This window comes from Podarcis erhardii (genome assembly GCF_964252035.2).
Source record: "Podarcis erhardii genome assembly, chromosome: 2".
NCBI classification, from domain to species: Eukaryota; Metazoa; Chordata; class Lepidosauria; order Squamata; family Lacertidae; genus Podarcis; species Podarcis erhardii.
This window is the reverse complement of record NC_138498.1, coordinates 95,038,976-95,059,043: the sequence shown is the minus strand read 5'-3', so window position 1 is coordinate 95,059,043 and position 20,068 is coordinate 95,038,976. Positions and strand designations below refer to the sequence as shown.

The 20,068-nt window shown below is 40.3% G+C and overlaps 1 protein-coding gene across 7 annotated transcripts in view; it reads left to right on the top strand.

Moving 5' to 3' along the window:
• The window catches only part of LOC309336529 (contactin-6-like), a 193,849-nt gene that overhangs the window by 61,053 nt on the left and 112,728 nt on the right, over positions 1 to 20,068 (top strand). For 6 of the 7 annotated variants that reach the window (XR_014154051.1, XR_014154052.1, XM_081852433.1 and 3 more), the window contains exons 3-4: positions 6,947 to 7,073; positions 17,240 to 17,415. Coding sequence is in view for 4 of the 7 variants with exons in the window: in XM_081852433.1 (XP_081708559.1) it covers positions 6,947 to 7,073; positions 17,240 to 17,415 (303 nt within the window). In the remaining 3 variants the exon portion in view is untranslated. Of the gene's footprint in view, positions 1 to 6,946; positions 7,074 to 17,239; positions 17,416 to 20,068 lie in introns of those variants that run through there. The other variant, XM_081852435.1, reaches the window with a different exon arrangement.

Here is a 20,068-nt window from a genome sequence, read left to right as displayed (position 1 = left end):
GAACAGGCCGTGCACCCCTTTGTCCCACCCTGCCCCCACAATATTATTGTTGTTGGCATCCATCTGTCTCAAGAGACAATGGAGTATGCCTCTGGGCGTCAAACTGCTGGAGAATCACAGCGCCTGCTGTGGCTGCTGAGACCACCTCAGGGTACAAGCCTGGCCAGTGTGTATGGGAGGTCTTGGGTTGCCCAGATGACAATACCCCGGTCTTAGCCTCGCTGATGTAGTCCAAAGGAAAGCAGAGCAAGACATTTGACACCAGCTTGGCTGCACGATTTGCCAGAAGGAGGCAGTATAGTTCACTGTATTATTACAGACAGGAGGTATGGTTGAGTGTTCCATTCTATAGTGTTTTCTATCAACTATAGTATTGAATTATAGCAATTATTTCTAAATATGCACTTATACATATAAATTAGTATATGCATTTTTATTTTTGGTGATGCATGTGGCGTGTCTACTTTGCTGAAACACACACACACACACACAATTGGGGGGGGGTGTACTGCTACTTTAAAAGAAGAAGGCAGGGAGCAGACTAGGACTGTTTTGTTACAGGATTGAATTATTGTAGTAGTCTGTGTTTAGACCTCTAGTGAGCTGATATGAATGTTTAGTGTGATTTTCTGCATCTCCCTGGATTGGAGTACAGCAGATGAAGACCCGAAGGGAAAACCAGGCAGCTTCAAACTAGGGCTTATCCTGCTCTTGGGTGAGAGAGGGAGGGAAGAAAAGTATTTCAGGTGGTTACGCATTTGTTAAAGGCCTACAAATCAATTTCCAGAATCAAGGTGGCAACCTAACTTGATTCAGTGTAGACCTTATTCATGCCCATTAGTTAAAGATAAATCAGAAAATGCTTGGGGGTTCTTATTCCAGTTAACGATAGCTTTCTCAGTTTGGTGGGCTGAAAGAGACTTTATGGAAATAGACAGCATTTTAAAAATATATATGATTTACTACATTTTATGGCCTGTTATGTCACTTACAACATGCCATCCAGTTCAGGCAAGTTTAATGCTTTATCTTTACAGCCACTAGTTCATCTCAGCCTGTTACTGATCTGAGATACTACATGGTGGCAGCTCTCTTTTTTCCCCTTAGATAGGTTTTTATTTTATGAGTATAACAAACGTATATATGTTTTGATATTCTCTTCATAATCTCCCCACCCTTGGCCTGCAACAATTATTGCCCTTCTGGATTTAGACCCTCCTCTCATGCGCCTAGTCAGAATCCTACCAATATCCTCTGAGATTATGAGGGGAAATATGATTGTTAGGCATCATCCCACCTCCTAGTTTCCAATATTAGTGTAAGCCCCAGGTCAAACTAAGATGATTCTAGCCAAACAGCTAATGCATGTTATCGTTCACAGTGATATTCCTTAAGGCTACTCAGCCAAGTGCCACTCAGACATTTTATGAGTCTCCCACTGCATTTTGTTAAATGCTTCTCTTCTCAGAAACAAAGCTAGTTTGAATATCTAGAGTTTGTTCATGGGCAGATTTCTACATTTAAAAGAAGATGTTAGCAACGCAAATGGGTTCTCTGGCATTATCTAATAGAAATCTGCCATCGAGAATCTGAATATAATTTAATGCTGTCATTAGAACATATCTAATGCCCTGTTTGGAACATGTCTCATGCCAAATCAGATCATTAGTCCATCCAGACTAGGGGAGCGCAGCAGGTGAGGTGGCTGGAACAGGTGCAGCCACTAATGGAAGGAGTGGGGTGCTAGATTATGATGTCACACAGGGCCCCACTGAAATTTGAGACACTAAAGTCCACCACTGTTCCATCTAGCTTAGTATTGTCTACACTGACTGACAGGGTCTTTCTGTGGTTTCAGGCAGGTGATGTTCTCAGCCCTACCTAAAGATGCTCAGGGTTAAACCTGGGACTTTTTGCCAACAGAGCAGATACTCTACTATTGAGCTACACCTCACACATGATGTGAATTTTAATCTGCTTTAACATTTAAACTTCTTGTATGTTTTAATGAATTGTAATTTCCCCTGGTTTTATAGTGTTATCTTTTTATAAACTGCCTTGATGTTTCTTACCATGAAGTGAGGCATAAATTATATGAAGTAAATAAAAAATAAATCCACCAAATGCATGGAAGGGGGAGCATTGCTATGCTTAAGAGCCTAGCCCAATATTGCCATGCCCATTTGACCCACAGACCCCTGTGCATTGGAAGGAAGCTCTGAAACAGGCATAGGTAAACTCGGCCCTCCAGATGTTTTGGGACTACAACTCCCATCATCCGTGACCACTGGTCCTATTAGCTAGGGATGGTGGGAGTTGTAGTCCCAAAACAGCTGGAGTTTACCTATGCCTGTTCTGAAAGAGGCACTTCTGAGTTTGCCCCTGCCAACCATTCCAGTTACTTGGTGGGCCAGTGGGACACATCAGTGTCAGCTGGTTAAGTTGCTCCTGACTGTCATGTTTACTGCATACAAGAAGACAACTAAACAGGGCCATAGGCCACATTGCTTCCACCATATCATCCATAAAGGATATTAATCATAGCTCACAATCCCAGAACGCTAGCAGTGTACACCCATTAGCATTATGCTTTTTAAATGTTAGTTTCTTATACTACACAACAAGCCACTTTTAAAACTATGGGGCAGAGAATCCAAAGTAGTTTGTCACAGGGCATTATGTCTCTTGTCCAGTTTGGGAAAGGCAATCCTGTTGAAGACACCTAAGAAAACTTCTGTTGTCCTTGGATATATTTGAAGTAATTGCTGGACCATCGAGCTGGTCTCACACAAAGTGACAGTCACCCACTTCCTGCTTGAAAAGGCACATACCTGTAGTTGAGGTAGCTCACAGCAAGGCAGATCCAGGTCTAAGATAGTAAGTTATTGTGGTCCCTGCTCCCTCTCCCCAGTTCAATACTTCAATAGTTAATGAAGTATTTGTTCTTAACTGGCTTCTTCTTTAAGAAGATAATGCAGTAGCTCTATGGATTGTGGACATTGTTAAATAATCAGTTGCTACAGAGGGCCACTAGATAAATGAGTTTCAGAAGTATTCTGTTCTGTAGTAGCAAGATTTATACACATGGGCTTTGGTACACCAAATGATTGCTAAATTTAACAAGGATAAGAAATGTAGTATAAAAAAGACAACATTGGCAACTTTATGGCTTGTAGGGCCCTTGAGGAGGGGCATAATCATTCACCTACATAAATGTGACTTTCTGAAAATATGACCAAACTAAATGCATAAGAATGAGTTTGCTATTAACATGGGTTATATTTTTTAACTATTGTATTATTAAAATGTACTTTTTCATTTCTAATTAATGATTTATGTGTATGTAGAAGTAAAAATGAAAACACCTCCAATTGAAAGTAAACTCTCTTTGAAGGAACAAAAGGAATGAAAATTCAAAGATTTTCATAAAACATTCATAAAATTCACACATATTTTCTTTGACACTTCCGTTGCAAAAAAAATATAAAAAGGTAAATTAACTTTTCATAATCTTCATCCTCCAATGCGGAACTTTTAGTCACTAAAATTTCTGAACTCATTAAATGCTCTAGAGATATAGTAGAACATAAGTAATTTTTAGCTTTTTTAAGTGTGTTGAACAATCTTTCACTGATATAAGTCTTCATTTGATACAAGTAATGTTAAAAAAAGAAAAGAATTGCCACCGTATTTGGAAATGGAGCACTCAGGCCTCCAATAATGAGCTTGTTAAGTACAGCGGGGTACTAAGGCACACTGCCATTAGGATGGAGCAGATCTGTGGGCTCAACCAGCATTTAAGCCCTCTGCCATACTTAGACCCAGCCCAAAGTAGACTTAGACTCAGACTTAGACTCAGCCCAAGTCTAAGACTCAGACTTAGACTCAGCCCAAAGTAGCCCTGCTCCTCCATGGAGTGTGGATCTGGTGTCCTTTATATTGGCATGACTTAAGCCCTCCTCCCATACTTAGGATTACTCCTTTGGTCATACCCATTAATTTCCTCAACCTGTACCTGTTTCAAAATTATGAGCAACAGGTGTTTCAACATCTGCTTTCTGTAATGTGGTGGTGAAAGCAGAGGACTCTCTCTCTCTTCCTTCCCCATTTTTGCAGAGCAATAACAGTTCACATATCAAGATGAATTTACCTAATTTACAATTTCCACATTAATATGTGAACTGAAACATGGGTATCTTTTGAAATTCACACTCCTCCAGATTTTGCAGTGCTGTTCTCTAGCCAAGTAATATGTGCAAAAATGCAAATACTGGGCCAAGGTGTGTGTAAAATGAATATATTAGTGGGAAATGTCATATATTAAATATAAATATTAGGTGAAATGTGCTTTGCAAAAATGTGTATTTTAGGCAAACTTGCATACAAAAAGTGTATAAGGAGAAAATGACACAAAAAGGCTGATTCATTTTCATGCACACTTCTTTTTTAAAAAAAAATAACAACTTTGCAAAGTGATACAGAAATGTTGAGAACTGAACTTAAGAAAGGAAAAATGAGAAACTGGGAGAAGCCAAAGGTGGACAGATTAAGTGGCAAGTCCTAGTTACTGCTGCAAGTCTTCCCATGGGGCAAACTGGGGATGCAGAATGTGGTTCTTAGTAGGGTAGAAAAAAAATCTTTGAGAGATGAGGAACTCTGGGTCTTTAGAATTTGTAAATAGGTGAGCACAATGGAATTCATTCGTGAATAAGCATACAATAAACACAATTGCAAGGAATTAGATTTTGACTAAGCTTTAGGAGAAGTATTTCAGCAGTGGAACTGACTGCCTGAGTATGTGGTAGGCTTTCCTTCGCTAGTGGTATTTAAGGAGAGGCTGGATTGGTATATCTCAGGGATGCTGCAACCTGCTCTGAGGATTATTCATTGAGCAAGGGTGGAACGCCATGGCTTCCAAAGCCCCTTTCAGATCTACAGCTATGTGCCTATGGTCAGACTGTAGTCTTGGGCATACATTCTTAGGAGTAAGTCCTATGTAATTAGTAAGTTCTACTTTAAAGTAAATATAGAGAGGATTAAGTTACAAATTCCATGAAATTTGACACAGGATTTGTGAAAAACCCAGGGAAAAAACAACAGGTTGTTTGCTTTTTGAACATTTTAAATTATAGTGTGGATTACAGAATTCAAAATATGCATGCAGGAAACAAAATTGGATGCTTGCTAACATGAGATTTTAAGGTCATGACAATCTACGCTGGCATAATTGCCTGATTCGCTGGTTCTATCAATCTCATTTTGACAGAGCAAGCCCCTTGCCTTGCTTTCCAGGACTTGCTCAAGGATCTTTCTGCTCGAGCAAGATACGGGCAAGGTGGAGGTAAGAGCCATCTGTATGAAGCAGGGATACAAACAAGGGCCTTTCCTCACCTTCATTATGTAAATAAGCCCCACAAATCTTCAAGAAATGAGGTGTTATTATCAATCAGACATGAAATGTTTGCTGCTGTGTGGGAAGAGGAAATTGCCGGGAGACTATCTAGGATAGGCTGGAGGCAATTTCCCCATGTAAGATTTTGAAATAAAGGGCATTGAGTGCCATATATTTATAAAACCTTGGTTATGAAAGCAGGGAGGTGATGTGGTATTAAGGGCACATGAATGTTGGATATTTGAATCGTGTTCAGACTTACACTGCTTGCTTGCTTGCTTGCTTGCTTGCTTGCCTGCCTGCCTAGACTTCTGCTCAGCTGTAAAGAGAACCTTTCCATACAGCAGGGATTGGGCACACTGGCTCTTCAGATTATGTTGGACCATCTTGCCAACCATTGACCATGCTGGGGCTAAAGGCAGCTGGGGGCAGGGGGCACAGATTTCTCATAATATCCATATAGGAGATGTAAATCTATCCCCATTCTGCCCCAAGCATACCAACCTATTCATGCTTTTTTGCAGCATATTGAAAGACACTAGAGCATGGGTAGAGATCTTTAATTTTTTTTTTATCCATAGGACCACATTCCCTTTGGGGCAACTTTCCAGGGGTCGCATAGCAGTGTTGGGTAGGTTCAGAGGAAAAGTGGGTGGAACAATTAATATAAGTTTTACCCCTCTCTCTGTTTCATCCAAGGAAGGAAAAAGCATTATGAGAACTCAAGGACATTTCAGCCAGGCAAAAACTCAAGGAGGGTGCAAGGCAGGGTCAGTAGAGCTGTGTGACATGTGAACAACCTCTAAGGGCAAAACAGAGTGGTTTGGAGGGTCACATTCAAACCAGCTTAAGCTTTCCTACCCCTGGTCTAGGGAACAGAGTGTGGGAGAATTCATAAGCTTTCATAAGAGAGCCAGTGTGGTGTAGTGGTTAAGAGCGGTAGTCTCGTAATCTGGGGACCCCGGTTCATGTCTCTGTTCCTCCACATGCAGCTGCTGGGTGACCTTGGGCTAGTCACACTTCTTTGAAGTCTCTCAGCCCCACTCACCTCACAGAGTGTTTGTTGTGGGGGAGGAAGGGAAAGGAGAATGTTAGCCGCTTTGAGACTCCTTACAGGGAGTGAAAGGCGGGATATCAAATCCAAACTCTTCTTCTTCTTCTCAGCTGTGCACCTTACCAAATCCATGGTTTTGAAGCTAGTTATTATCTTTCAAACAGAAAAGTGCAGTCACTGAATTTAGAAGCTTGGAGGGGTTATCTTGATATTGGTCAATGACTGTCATAAAACAACTTGTACTTGATCTTTCAGCCTAACATCTCACAGGGCTGTTGTGATAATAAAATGAGGCAAGTGCTTGTATGCTGTTAAAGAGTCATTTCTTTTTGTCCCACCCCAATGTGTGCATCAAAAGCTATGAGGGGAAACATTCTGCAGAAAGTATTTCCTTGGTAAAAATTGGCCAATGGAACTCAAGGGTGTAACACAGAATCCACATTAGTTGGGCTTTAACTGGTAAAAGAATATTAATTTCCAATTGTTGTTTCATCTCACAGATGAAGAAACTTTGCATGGACCTATTTTTATTCAAGAGCCATTTGATGTCATTTACTCAGTGAGTTCTGAAGATCCAGAAGTAATTTTGAACTGTACAGCTAAAGGACATCCTTTGCCAATCTACAGGTAAGGTTTTTGTTTTTCAACTGTTACCATTTTGAGGTAACTCAAAGAAGAGGTTAATGGAATATCACTCGGCTCTACAATTTTTCAAATGAAGACTCAGCAGCAAAAATGTAAGAAATGAACATTGATGTGGTGACAGACAAAAAGAAAGAAGGCTGAACCGCTTAATTTTGATCACAATAGGCGTTTGTGATGGGAACAAGGAATTCCTGTCATAAATTCTGCATGCAAAAACTCTCTATGCATCATCCCCATTCCTTCTCTCTCATCTCTTACTCTTTAGCTTCGTTTCTCTCTCTGTAGAAAAGCATTATTTGATATGTTCATTTAACAGTAGTGAAGTGATAATGACAAGGCCCATTTACAACATCAGCTAAATTTTCATAAGTTATTTTAAATTCCATTTTGGTGTTCCACAAAATAACAAAAACTTACTTTAAAACTTAAGTACAGGTATAATTGGCTATGAGTCAAAAAAGCCAAGATGCGAAATACAGGGTTTATGGCATGTGGCTTCAGGGGGTTTTTTCTTCCAGCAATGCTGTGGGGGGCAGGTACACCTTCATGAAAAAAATGGAGGGAAAGGTTTGGGCTATCTTTTTTAAAGTCAAGTGGCAAGTCCCCAGCCCAAACCCACAACCTAATTAGAAAACAATTCCAAAAAGAAATGTAGGAGGTCTCAGGGACCAGGAGTCTGAAGTGGAAGAGAACGCAGACCCAGGTCCAGATGAACTGCCACAAGATGAACCTGCAGAACCACTGCCCCACCTTCTGGGCTCAAGGATGTGGCACTGCTTTTTCTGACTCCCAACACTCCACTGCAGAAGACCCAGGTAGATCTGAGCCTGCCCCACTGTGTCACAGTAGGAGATTACCAGAAAAGTCTGGGCTTTGCTGCTAACGACAAGGCTGTACCACCTCCTGTTCCTTTCAACTTCAGAACTCTGTGTTCCTAGAGCACTGCCTGAATCCTGCCTGGCACTTAGTTTGGGCTGGGCATTGATTGGGGGAGCAGGGCAGCAGTGGCACCAGCCCTACAGGGTTCCTTCAGAGTCCCAAATCTGCTGTCTTTACTCCAGAGGAAAGCTGGTGAATGCCTTATTCCCTTAGCAAGGAAGCCTGGAACTTTTCTAACTATTAGGACCCCTGCCAAAAGCCAGGGAATATTAACTAAGTTAAGTTGCCCCACCACCTCAAAGCACTTTATCAAAGCTATGTGGTTTCCTCACTCCAAGCTTTGCCCAACTATTCAATACCTCCCTACTGACTCACATGCTGCCATTATTTTATATTTTATAATATTTTATAATATTTTATAATATTTTATAATATTTTATATTTTATATTTTATATTTTATATTTTATATTTTATATTTTATATTTTATATTTTATATTTTATATTTTATATTTTATATTTTAAATTCCTGCCTATCTGAATCGGTTCCCCCAGTCGATAATACCAACCAATTATACCATCAAACATTAAAAACTTCCTATACAGTGCCTTCAGATGTCTTCTAAAGATCAGCTGGTTGTTTATTTCCTTGACTTCTGATGGGAGGGAGTTCCACAGGGCAGGCATGGCTACTGAGAAGGCCCTCTGCCATTGCTGATGACATTGAGGCAAAGAGAAAGATGAAGCCTCCGTCTGGAACAATCACTGCTGCTGCTGCTGACTTTTTCTCTCAGCCTGTCTGCCTCACTATATGCTGAAGAAGCTTAGGTATCCAACAGCTTCACCCATTACTATCTGATTCCACCTCCAACTCAGCTGTGCTCATTTCCAACTGGTACAGGAGTTGAGCAGTGCAGCCATTGGGTCTGACCATCATCAACCCCTGACACCATAATTTTAAACTTTGGAGGGGAAAGCCAAAACCTCCTAATCCTACTAGGTTTACATGCATGCAGTAGAATCCCTCAGAATACGCAGAAAGTGTTATATTGGGAAGTTCCATCCCACTATGTTTTTGCAGAGTGAGGATGAAAGTTTGTTTTCTGTGGTGATACTATACATTTAAGGAAAGCCTATTGACTGCAGTAATAATTTTTTTGCAACTTCATTTCAAAAACCCATAATGCTTAACGACCTTACTACAAAAAAATATGGCACTGAAGTGAGCACAGAGAGAATAAGTAAAAATGAATCATTAAATCTTGCATTGTACAACAAACTACAGAAAAAAAGGGCTGACTAGAATGAAAACAAAACAGAAGACAAACTATAAGCATAAAGTACTGTATATATTATTACATATAAGAACTCTGCAAAAAAAAATTGTTCTCAGTTAAACTTGGCCTTTATGGGTGCAATCCACATCATGTTAAGTTAATTGATTGCTGTTTCACTACATACCAAAGACAATTACAGGTCAACTTAGCTGGCTGAAGTCTTTTTTTTTTCCTATTGTACAAATGGGATTTGGGTGCAGAGAGCATTTTGAAGGGAAGAAAATTTTCAAAGAACTCCCATTCCTGCCCCGGTCACAAATTTTGCTGCATGCAAAACCAACAAATTTCCTTCCAATTTGGGTGTATGAATCCACATGCCCACACCACCCACGAATTGGAGAAATTATTATTGTGGTGGATTTCTTCTGTGCCACAAAACAAAGGGGCAAAAAGCAGGGATCACATAGTTGAGGTACTCAGCCTGAAGTGCAACTGGCATGCTTACTCAAGCAGACTTTTCAGGGATATTGACTTAATGTATGACTCCCATTCTGGCAGTACTCTCCTGCTGTATTGGGGTTTATTTTAGCACATTTTAAAATTGTTTTAATGATTTGGGCTTAATTGTGTTTTACTGACCCTTATAACCTACACATAAATAAAGTTCCCCTTCTTCTCAGTCTGGACCTGTTTCATATTGGGATTCAAAATGGCCGTGTATACGCCATACATATAAATCACATGACTCCCCGCCCCCAAACCAAGAATCTTGGGAACTGTTAAGCATGCTGGAAGCTTGGCACTGTGCAGGGTGAACTATCATTCCCTGGTATCTTTGGGGAATTCATATACTTTAAACATATAGTGTGTGCTTAGCCTAAGTCTCCTCTGTTGGAAAACTAGCCCCCTCGGGAGAGGCTGGCCCCTCTCCAGGCTCCCGGGGCTTGTTTGCCAGTGATCTACTCTGGCTGGCATCCTCGCAGTCCAGGAAGATCTTGATAGGCGACATCTCCCTGCGTGGAAGATGCACACCCTCTCCTTCCTTGCATACCAGCAGGAGAAAGAAGAAAGTCAGAAAGTCTGTTTCATCTATGGTTTATTTCTGTCTGTACATCTGTACAAAAACATGTCCGTTCAGTTCAGTCTCCTCCAAGCAACTGCGAGAGACTTCCTTCACATGCGCAACAGGAAGGTCTCAAATTACACAAAGAACAAATCCCTGTGAATCGCCCTGTGAACTCCCTGAAACATCCTGTCTCACGGTCAGCTCCACCATGTGATGTAAACACCGAGCTGTTAGTTTGCAGCTGCGTTGTACTCATATTCTGACATCCTCAACCACCTCAAGCCAGCCAGCCTTCCTTCCTTGTCCTGCCATCCCATTTCCTCAGCCCATAGCTGTCAACTTTCGGATTTGAAAATAAGGGATCAGCAGCCTCACCTATCCCGGAGACAGTCTACAGGATATCTAACAATCCGGGATAGCAGCGGGAAGCAGCAGGAGATGGTGCTGAAATAAGGGAATTTCCCTCAAAAAAAGGGAAGGTTGACAGCTATGCCTCAGCCCCCAACTTACCTGATGGTGGAGTGGGGCAGTAGTCATGATGGCAAGGTTGCATGGTGCAGATCCAGGAACCCTGTAAATTTATTTTGTAACCATTATTATTATCTAGTAGTGTCATGGGCACATTCCCGTTTGCAGCTTTCTAGGTGTAAATGAATTAAAGTAGCCTTGCATGAAGGTATCGAGAGAGACACTTTTTTACTGCCCTTGGCCACTGTTGATCTGCCGCCCTCAGGTAACTGTGTAAGGAAAAGGTATTAGGAAAGAGTTTAGGGCAGAGAAGGAGGACCTATGGCCCTCCAGAATTTGCTGGACTACATCTTTCATCATCCCTGACCAGTGCCAAAGTTGGCTAAGAGTTGATATGAGTGGGAATCCAACAACAATCTGGAGGGTCACAGGTCCCCCAATTCTGATTTAAGGGTTCACTGGGAATTCGGGAAACATATAGGAGGCGATAGATGGGTGCACCTGGTAACATTATCAGAAATGGGGCAGGGTTTCAAAATTTGATATTTGGTTAAAGAGAATCTGTATATTTCCAGTTTTTTGAGAAAACACCTTTCCCCCAAGTCCAATTCTGAATCTAGCGGAAGGCAATTCATCTCATCCATCACTAAAAATAATATTTTTTTTGTGAGAAAACTGCATAAACTACAATTTATTCTTCAATACCAACCATCCATTCAGTTTAACAAGCTGAGCATCTCTCATCAGAGTGATTTTAAAGCTATTTCAATTTTGTGCTATGAAATGCTGCAGTGAGGCAGTTGCCTGGAAAGATCTTAGGATCTTGTTACTGGTACGCATCCTCTGCTATGTTTTCACCTTTTTTGAATTTTAGATTGCAAGCTTCTCTGGGCAAGGATGTGTCTTCTTGTACTATGTAGAGCACCATGCAGAGTATTGGTGGTATATACATTTTATATTCCATATTTAAACTTCAGGGGAAAGTCTGCCATTTTGTAGCTAAACTGGCGATAGCCATGCACAAGGGAGAGGAACTGGCATCCTCAAAAAAAAAAAACCCTAATGCAAGGAATTTCCTCCTTTACTGCAACCTCACCAGTCCCAATATAAGATGTTGGGGACTGAACTTTGCACCTTCAGCATGCAATGCAGATATGAGACATAGGGAGATAAAAAGGGTACAGAAATAGCCATCTCATTGTCTCAATAGGTCGTTTCCAGGTTTGCACTGAGAAGTTATTTTAAATTTCTCCTGGAATAGAAATGTGAGGACTTGTATAGATATAGAAATCAGTAGAAAAATCCAAAACTTTAATGTAGCTGAGTACGCTACACCTATCCACAATAAACAAACAAACCAAGAGGTAACAGCAATGCTTTCTTTTCTTCTAAAAAAATGTTTAGGGGTACTCTCATTTTCCTACTCATATTGAAATACTGCCCCTCAATGAGGCCAAACTTAGATTCCCAAAATGTTTAGGGGTATGCGCCCCCCGTCCCACCAGAAAAAAACACTGAGTAACAGCAAATCAAGGAATTCTTGTTCTTTCATAGTCCGTTCTTGTTTAGTGTGAAACATTTTAGAACACATAGGTAAAGGTAAAGGGACCCCTGACCATTAGGTCCAGTCGTGGCCGACTCTGGGGTTGCGGCGCTCATCTTGCTTTATTGGCCGAGGGAGCCAGCGTACAGCTTCCGGGTCATGTGGCCAGCATGACTAAGCCGCTTCTGGCGAACCAGAGCAGCGCATGGAAACGCCGTTTACCTTCCCGCCGGAGCGGTACCTATTTATCTACTTGCACTTTGATGTGCTTTTGAACTGAGGTTGGCAGGAGCAGGGACTGAGCAACGGGAGCTCACCCCGTCGCGGGGATTCAAACCGCCAACCTTCTGATAGGCAAGTCCTAGACTCTGTGGTTTAACCCACAGCGCCACCCGCGTACACACACACAAAACCCACCACCAAACATATTGGCACAAATTTCACAACAGTGAAGTTGTTCACATTATGCATTGGAATTGCCTGTGGTCCTGAGTGAGAACCCTGCTTTGTGGTTCACACTGAATGCTGCAGGTCAGGCTCTGAGTGGTTTATGACAACCCTGCAGTGTTGCCAAGCAGCACTGGAATTTCAACAGAAGCTGAAAAACTACATCCGAGCAATATATAACAACCCGGCAGTGGAGTTCACTCTTACATAACTATTGCAGTTTGAATAATTGTGCTGAGAGCGAGCAACTTACAGCTGCCCTGCAATATCAGGCAGTCGGTTGCATGCATTTCATGCTTTCTGGTGACACCTTTAAAAGTTCAAAAAGTAAAAAACAAAATTGGCTCATGAAGTAAGACCCAAATTAGAGGAGGAACTCCTTTCTTTGCTATTAACTTGTGTTTTATCAAGCCCAATAGTCAGAAGCTCAGGTGGGGGGGGGACACCTAACACACCAGGGGTTCACCATTCCATGTTGTTGTTGGGGCCCACTTGTAATAAATAATAATTTCTGGGGAAAGTAAACACTCCTCCTAGCATATGTTTTAAACATAGCCTAAACCAACCATGTCTATGGATTTGAAACTGAAATTTGTGGGACTTTAGGATTCTATAACAGAAATGAGGAACACCAATAGATTCAAAATGAGTCAGAACAGTTTATTAAAAGAGAATGTATCCATGATAATAATAGCTTTTAAAAAGGTTTAAATATAAACATACAAAGACCAAAAATGGCATATTCCCTATTCCACTCTAATATTCATCAAATGTATAATTTATTTCTAAATCATCAAGCCTTAAATGCGTGACTTTAATGCAATGTATTAAAATGTAAATATCTCTTCTAATATATATATATATATATATAATTGTTTCTATACCATAAATTATTCGTCATAATAGTAATGAAAAGCTTTTTAATTATACTAGTTGATGTTCTTGTTTCATATATTTAATAAAGGGAGATGATAAGGTTCTCAAATTGTTCTTTGTTTATCTTTCCTTAAGTGTACCATTTCTGTTAATTTGCTCATCGTGGCAAGATATTAAACTGCATTAAACCATTCTTGTTGTATTGGAACTATTGGAACACTCCATTTAGATGCTCTGAAATCGTTTTCAATTTTTTTGCTTTGCTTTTGGTAGCAGTTAATAGAACCCCAAAATAAATTTCATTGTTCTGATGCCACATATTTTAAAGTTATCCTAGAAGAATTTCATATGTTTGTAGTATTCAACCATTTCTCAATGATCGGTTCTGAAAAATTCTAAAACTTCTCACGTGTCCATCAAATGTCAGTTTTAAACATTTATTTCCAATAAAACTGAACATTGTTCATTGTCTAATTTTAAATTGTATTATAAACCTGCGCAAACTGGACTTTCTGCTAGATTTAGGCCAATGTCCCTCTAATTTTTCAAAGTATCCAGTTGCCTCATGTCTGGTTTATGTTCTTTCTAAAGCACAGTTTGCACAAATAAAAGTAAGAACGCTATACATTAGCATTTAAAAATCATGTCTAAAATAATTAAACTATACTGAATTACTCTTGAGCTAAGAATTAACTGAAATATTTCCATTTCTTGTTTTGTTTTTAATCTTAAGTAATTCACCAGAGTATGCATGATATGATTAAACCTCACCTGGCAATCATAGGCATCCATTAATAGCTTTCCTTCATTGATTGAAACATATTAATTAAGAAAAGGCCCTAACCAGGAGCTCCTTCCCTGATCTATATGCACAGTTTAATAATAATCATACTGTGTGATTAGAATGATTATGGGGGACACTGTGAAAAATTCATTTGCCGCGAATAAGCCAACAACTTTGCATCTGTGTTGAGAAACAATTATAGACCTTAATTGGGAGCCCATGTAATGATGACAGCAGTTATTTCAGTGATTGATTCTGAAATTAAAGTGAGCTGGCAAATTAAACACCAGTACATCCAGAGCTAGAAAACTGAGAAGAAGTTTTGGGTCCAGGGCATGTTAATTGCACATATATTGAAATAAATGGGGAGAGGAGTCAAAATGATCAGCAACTGCAGCCAACTATTACAATACAGTGGTACCTCTGGTTACGAACTTAATTCATTCTGGAGGTCCGTTCTTAACCTGAAACCGTTCTTAACCGGAAGTACCATTTTAGCTAATGGGGGCCTCCCACTGCCGCCGCCGTGCAATTTCTGTTCTCATCTTGAGGTAAATTTCTTAACCCGAGGTACTACTTCCAGGTTAGTGGCATCTGTAACCTGAAGTGTTTGTAACCTGAAGTGTTTCTAACCCGAGGTACTACTGTACTGATGTGCTGTAGATACCTTATGACTGCTTGATGCTCCAACATTCATAAATCAGTGGGGGTTCCAGTTTCACAGTAGATTAGAGAGTGGTGGTTTTTATGAGGTCATATATCCCAGCAATTTTGTACTCGCTGTTGACCAGCTCAGACCATTTCCTTCATGAGTGATGTTTATGGACAACAATGCATTCTAAGCTACAAAAGTGGTGAGGAGCGAACATTTAATTCAGGTTTGTTTCTAGTGGAATAAATCCAGGTAAAACAGAAGTGATGGCGGAACTAATACAACCAGGTTACAGACATTCATTGACATTCCAAGGTTTCAGGAGGGGAATTCGGAAAGACATATTTAGTGTACCTCTCCTTGTCTCTCTCTCTCTCTTTTTTTTTTTTTTTTTTTTGCCACTAACAGAAAAGGAAAAACACCAGTGAGCTTCCTGCTGTAGTGGGGGCCTCTCAGCAGGTGGCCAACCATGCCCAATCCTAATACCGCTCCAACCTGCAATAGAGCAGGGCTCCAGTTACATGGAAGAGCTGGAGGAGGGATCTGATCTCCCTTACATTTCATGACAGGTCATTTAGCTACCAATACTAGAAGGCTACAGTTCTGTGTGCCTGTGAGAGTTGGTTGAGATGGGGAAGAATTTGTGTGGTTATCATTAATGGTCTATAGAAGCTAGGGATGTGCCTATTCCTGGCCCCTTTTTAATTATGTGTGGCCCTAATCTCTGTTTTGTATAGTGTGACATTGGATGATGATACTAGCAGGGAGGACAGGTAACAAGGAGTTGTGAAGATGATGCCTCAGTTTCAGAGGTGATAGGCAGAGGAAATTATACCTGGAGTGGAGTGGCTGACCTCCATCTGGGACAAAGACCTAGATATTTGATCCATATCCCCATTTCAGCCCTCCTACTCTTCCAGAAGTTTCTGGTATCTTACCTGTTGATCCCTTTGGTTTGGTGTTATTGAATGCCAGGTCAGTCCATAATGAGATCATTCTCATCCATGTCTTGGTTGTGGATGAAGGGGCTGACCTGTTGTCTCTTACCAAGACTTAGGTGAGTAATCTGGGTGTCCATCAGCTGTGCCCATCTGAGTACTCTGTGCAGCACCCGATTAGAATGGGGAGTCAAGTGTGGTGGGGTGTTGATATTGTCCATAGAAGCACTATTTCTGCTACCAGAAAAGCTTTTGATATTGGGCTAGGTTTAGCATGTCTGCACTTGATGTTGGACCAGATTCCTTAATCAGTTTCCTTAAACAGTTGTTCTATCAACCACTCTGTGGCTCAACAGAGCACTCTCTTGCTGACCGAGCTAACTGAGGTGGTCTCTGGTATAGTGTTGGAAGACACCAGGATGATCAGAAATAATAATACCCAGGTCAGAAGCTACACTGGTCATGCATAGTTGTTTGGAGCATTGTGTCTGTGAATGATGGCAGTGCCAGGAATGTGATTTTACATAAGTGATGAGAATTCTGTTTTGCTACAACAAATGGTTAATCCACAGGACATTTTTGTTCTTGTGGAAAATATGATTATCTATGAAACACAATTTATTTTGGCATTTGTAAATAGCTGTGATATGTTGCAGACACGATTCATTTTCTCTCTAACGGGCTAACAGAGACAAATCATGTTTTAAAATAACAGTGTTATCATTATTACATTATCAATCTCAAACTAGTGGTATAAAAACATTCCTTTTCTGCTTTCTTCTTGCCCTTTGAAGTATAATTTGTTCTGATTTATATCTCTGAAATCATTGCTATAAGCAAATTTATTACATCACTGGCAAAGACTGTAAAATATTTCTAGGTACCTTTTATAGTAAGAAAAGGATGTAGTTGTGTCATCCTCCTGTTGCATTTGAATGTATAACTTCGTATGTATGAATAAGTTATAATTATTTTTTGTAGACATTTGGATGCTTGCCTAGGATACACCATTAAATAGAGAGGATTTTTCAAACAGTAAAATTTACAGGGGAATTTACAAGATGGATATAAAAACCAGTCTGCTGTGAAATATGGTATGATATTCTAATATTTTAACCATGGTTTTATTGTTGCAGGTAAGCTACAGCACACTATTTAAAAAGGAAACCTGAATAGCCTCCGTAAATTATAAGTATAATTTGATTTTTTTCCCTCAAAGGTGGAAGCAAAATGGCACAGATATTGATCTCACCATGAGTTATCACTACAGGCTGCTTGGAGGCAGCTTGGCAATCAATAACCCACATAAAAAACAGGATATTGGAACATACCAGTGTTTGGTCACAAATTCGTTTGGAACAATTCTGAGCAGGAAAGCAAAACTCCAGTTTGCATGTAAGTTGCATGGATATTTTATTTCCTCATCAATTTTATTTTTGCAAACAATGTATTAGGCAATTAAAACATCAATGAAATTTGCTATGAAATGATTGAACTTGCTCATCTTTCCCTTTTCATGCTGAATTACAATATCTTTCCCCAGTAAACACCAATAATGAGACAGATATACTGGTCCTTGCAACACACAACAATTATCTACAATCGAGGGAAAGGTCAAGAAAGATGAACACAATTAAGTTTTGCTTAATAGAGCTGTTGCTATTCCCTCACCCCACCCCCACCCCCTGGGATGCCTTTTTTCATGGTCCGATTGCTATTTGTAAGATACCTGCTCCTCACCCCGCTCTAGGTTGGAAAATGAAGTAATCACAAAAGTATAATGATGTCCAGCAGAGTCACAGAAATGTCACACATGGTAATTACCTTACTGACATTTAGTTGCATTAACAGGAATATACACCTCCGCACATTTGCTTTGTAATTGGCGTGCCATTGTTGCCTGCACCTAAAATATGTAGCTGTCCTTTAAGCACAGGTGTATGTGTGCCCACGCATAGTGAAAGCAATAATAAAATCCAGTAGACCACACGCACGCACGCACGCACGCAAACACAGAGAGTGATGGAAAAGATAGAAGAAATTTATGCAGCCACATTCTTCCCTACACCAGAGAAGTATAAGTATATCTAGGTATAAGTATAAGCCAGGGAAGTCAAATAGTGCTACTGCAGACACTGGGTCCTGAGTTTCCGTTCCATGAACACAACAAGGCACTGTTCACGAAAGGAGAGCTTTGCTCATGGACGAACCTGTTCTACTTAGAGGACACGTCAGTGTGTGGTGCTCTTCCTTGAATAGAAGGCTATTGTGTTGTGTGGGGGGGGGTGCAAACGTCCGATCCAAGCCATCAGCAGCAATCCAGCCAGAGAGCCTCATCTATCAAATTGGGCACTCCCCCCACTGTAGAAGCTTGAGACTGCAATTCTAAACACATTCAGAAGGGTGAAAGCCCCACTGAACTCAGTCGCTTATGAGAAAACAACACATCGGACCGATCCGTTAGGTTCTCCGCCGCGTACAGCTCTAGATCACAGCCTTTGCCTTCTTGCATCTCTTGTGAGAGCAGCTCTTCTTCAAAATGCAGCTTGGAGAAAGTTGCACGTCCCCCACCCCCACCCCGCCGCCACCTCCCTGCCATCCTCCTTTCGTCGTCCTCCATCTGGGCTGGCTGCCGCACTAAGAGAGCAATTGTTTTTAATGCTCATTAATAAAATATACTCCGAAAGGCAGCCTCATGGAGCTGTTTCAGACATCGGTGCTGGTATTAATTATTAATCCTTTTCTGTTCCTATTACAAATTGCCTGTCACAGAGGTCATAGAAAGGAGGCTGTAGAAACGGTGATGGTTCACAGACTTGTGCATGTGTGCAAAGGTGGTCATTCTTGTCTGTTTCTGCCATGGTCTTAAGCCATTTTTCTTCTGACTGTTCTTTTTTTTAAAAAAAAATATTTTTATTGGATTTTCAAAAATTTTTTAAACAAACACAAACATATATCATAAACACAAAACACAAAACAGAATATCTGTAGTTTCATACCCTTACAATCATTACCCTCTTTCAGTGACTTCCCCCCACCCCCCCCAGCCACCTTCCCATTTCATTAAATATCTCAGCAAGTTATTTGTTCAAATCTCTTAAATATTATTCATATCTTTTCTTATAATTTATCCTTTATCCATTTTTACTTTAAATCCCATTATACATATTAAGTTGTTTCTCTAAGGTCGGCCTAATTTCTCTCCCATAAATTCCTTGCTCTTTATATTAAATCAAAAAACAATAATATTTCTATTCTAAACCCCAGACTTTTACCATTCTACCCTCCCCTCCCCCTCTGTCCCGGTATTTGCCCCTTCCCACATTAATGTCCAAAAGGAAAAAAAACAGATTTAACCCGGATTTCTCACATCAGAGGCCCTTAGGCCCCCGTTAATCACTCTCCAGCAGTTTTGTTTATAGTCCTTTTTATTGATCTTCTCTTCTCGAAGGAATTCTGTCACCAGTTCCTCATATTTTTCAAACAAAGACAGTCTTTGTCCAGGATCAACAAATCTCCCATGTTGCAGCTTAAAGAAGAAGTCTCCATCATACTTGTTCGTTCTTTCGTAGCTTAATGTTTCAGTTGTTCCAGGGACTTCCATCTTTCTCTCTCTTTGCAGATTTGTGATCCATTGGTTGTCTTTTTCACTTCTTTTCCTCCCAAAAGTTACAGATATTTGATTGCTCTCTTCCTCCTGAACTCCTTCTTCTTTTTCTTCTTTTTCCCCCAGTTCTGAAGTTGTCTCTTTTTCTGCAGCTGCAGATTCTTTTTCCATCCGATTAGCTCCACCAACAGAGTTGTTTAGTTTAAGATTGAAGGTCATCAGTTGTTCTCTCATGGCTAAGCTCTGCTCTTGCAGAGCTCCCACCAGGGAAAACATTTTTTTTATCTCTGCCAGTAGTTTTCCTTCCGCAGCCATTGCAATGTCTTTAGTTCCCTCCAGGGGGATTTCCATCATAGTTCTTTTCCAACAGTTCGTTACTTTGTTATTCAGAATTAGTTTGTTTCCAGTCAATTTAATGTAACACTTTTAGTCCCAACAATA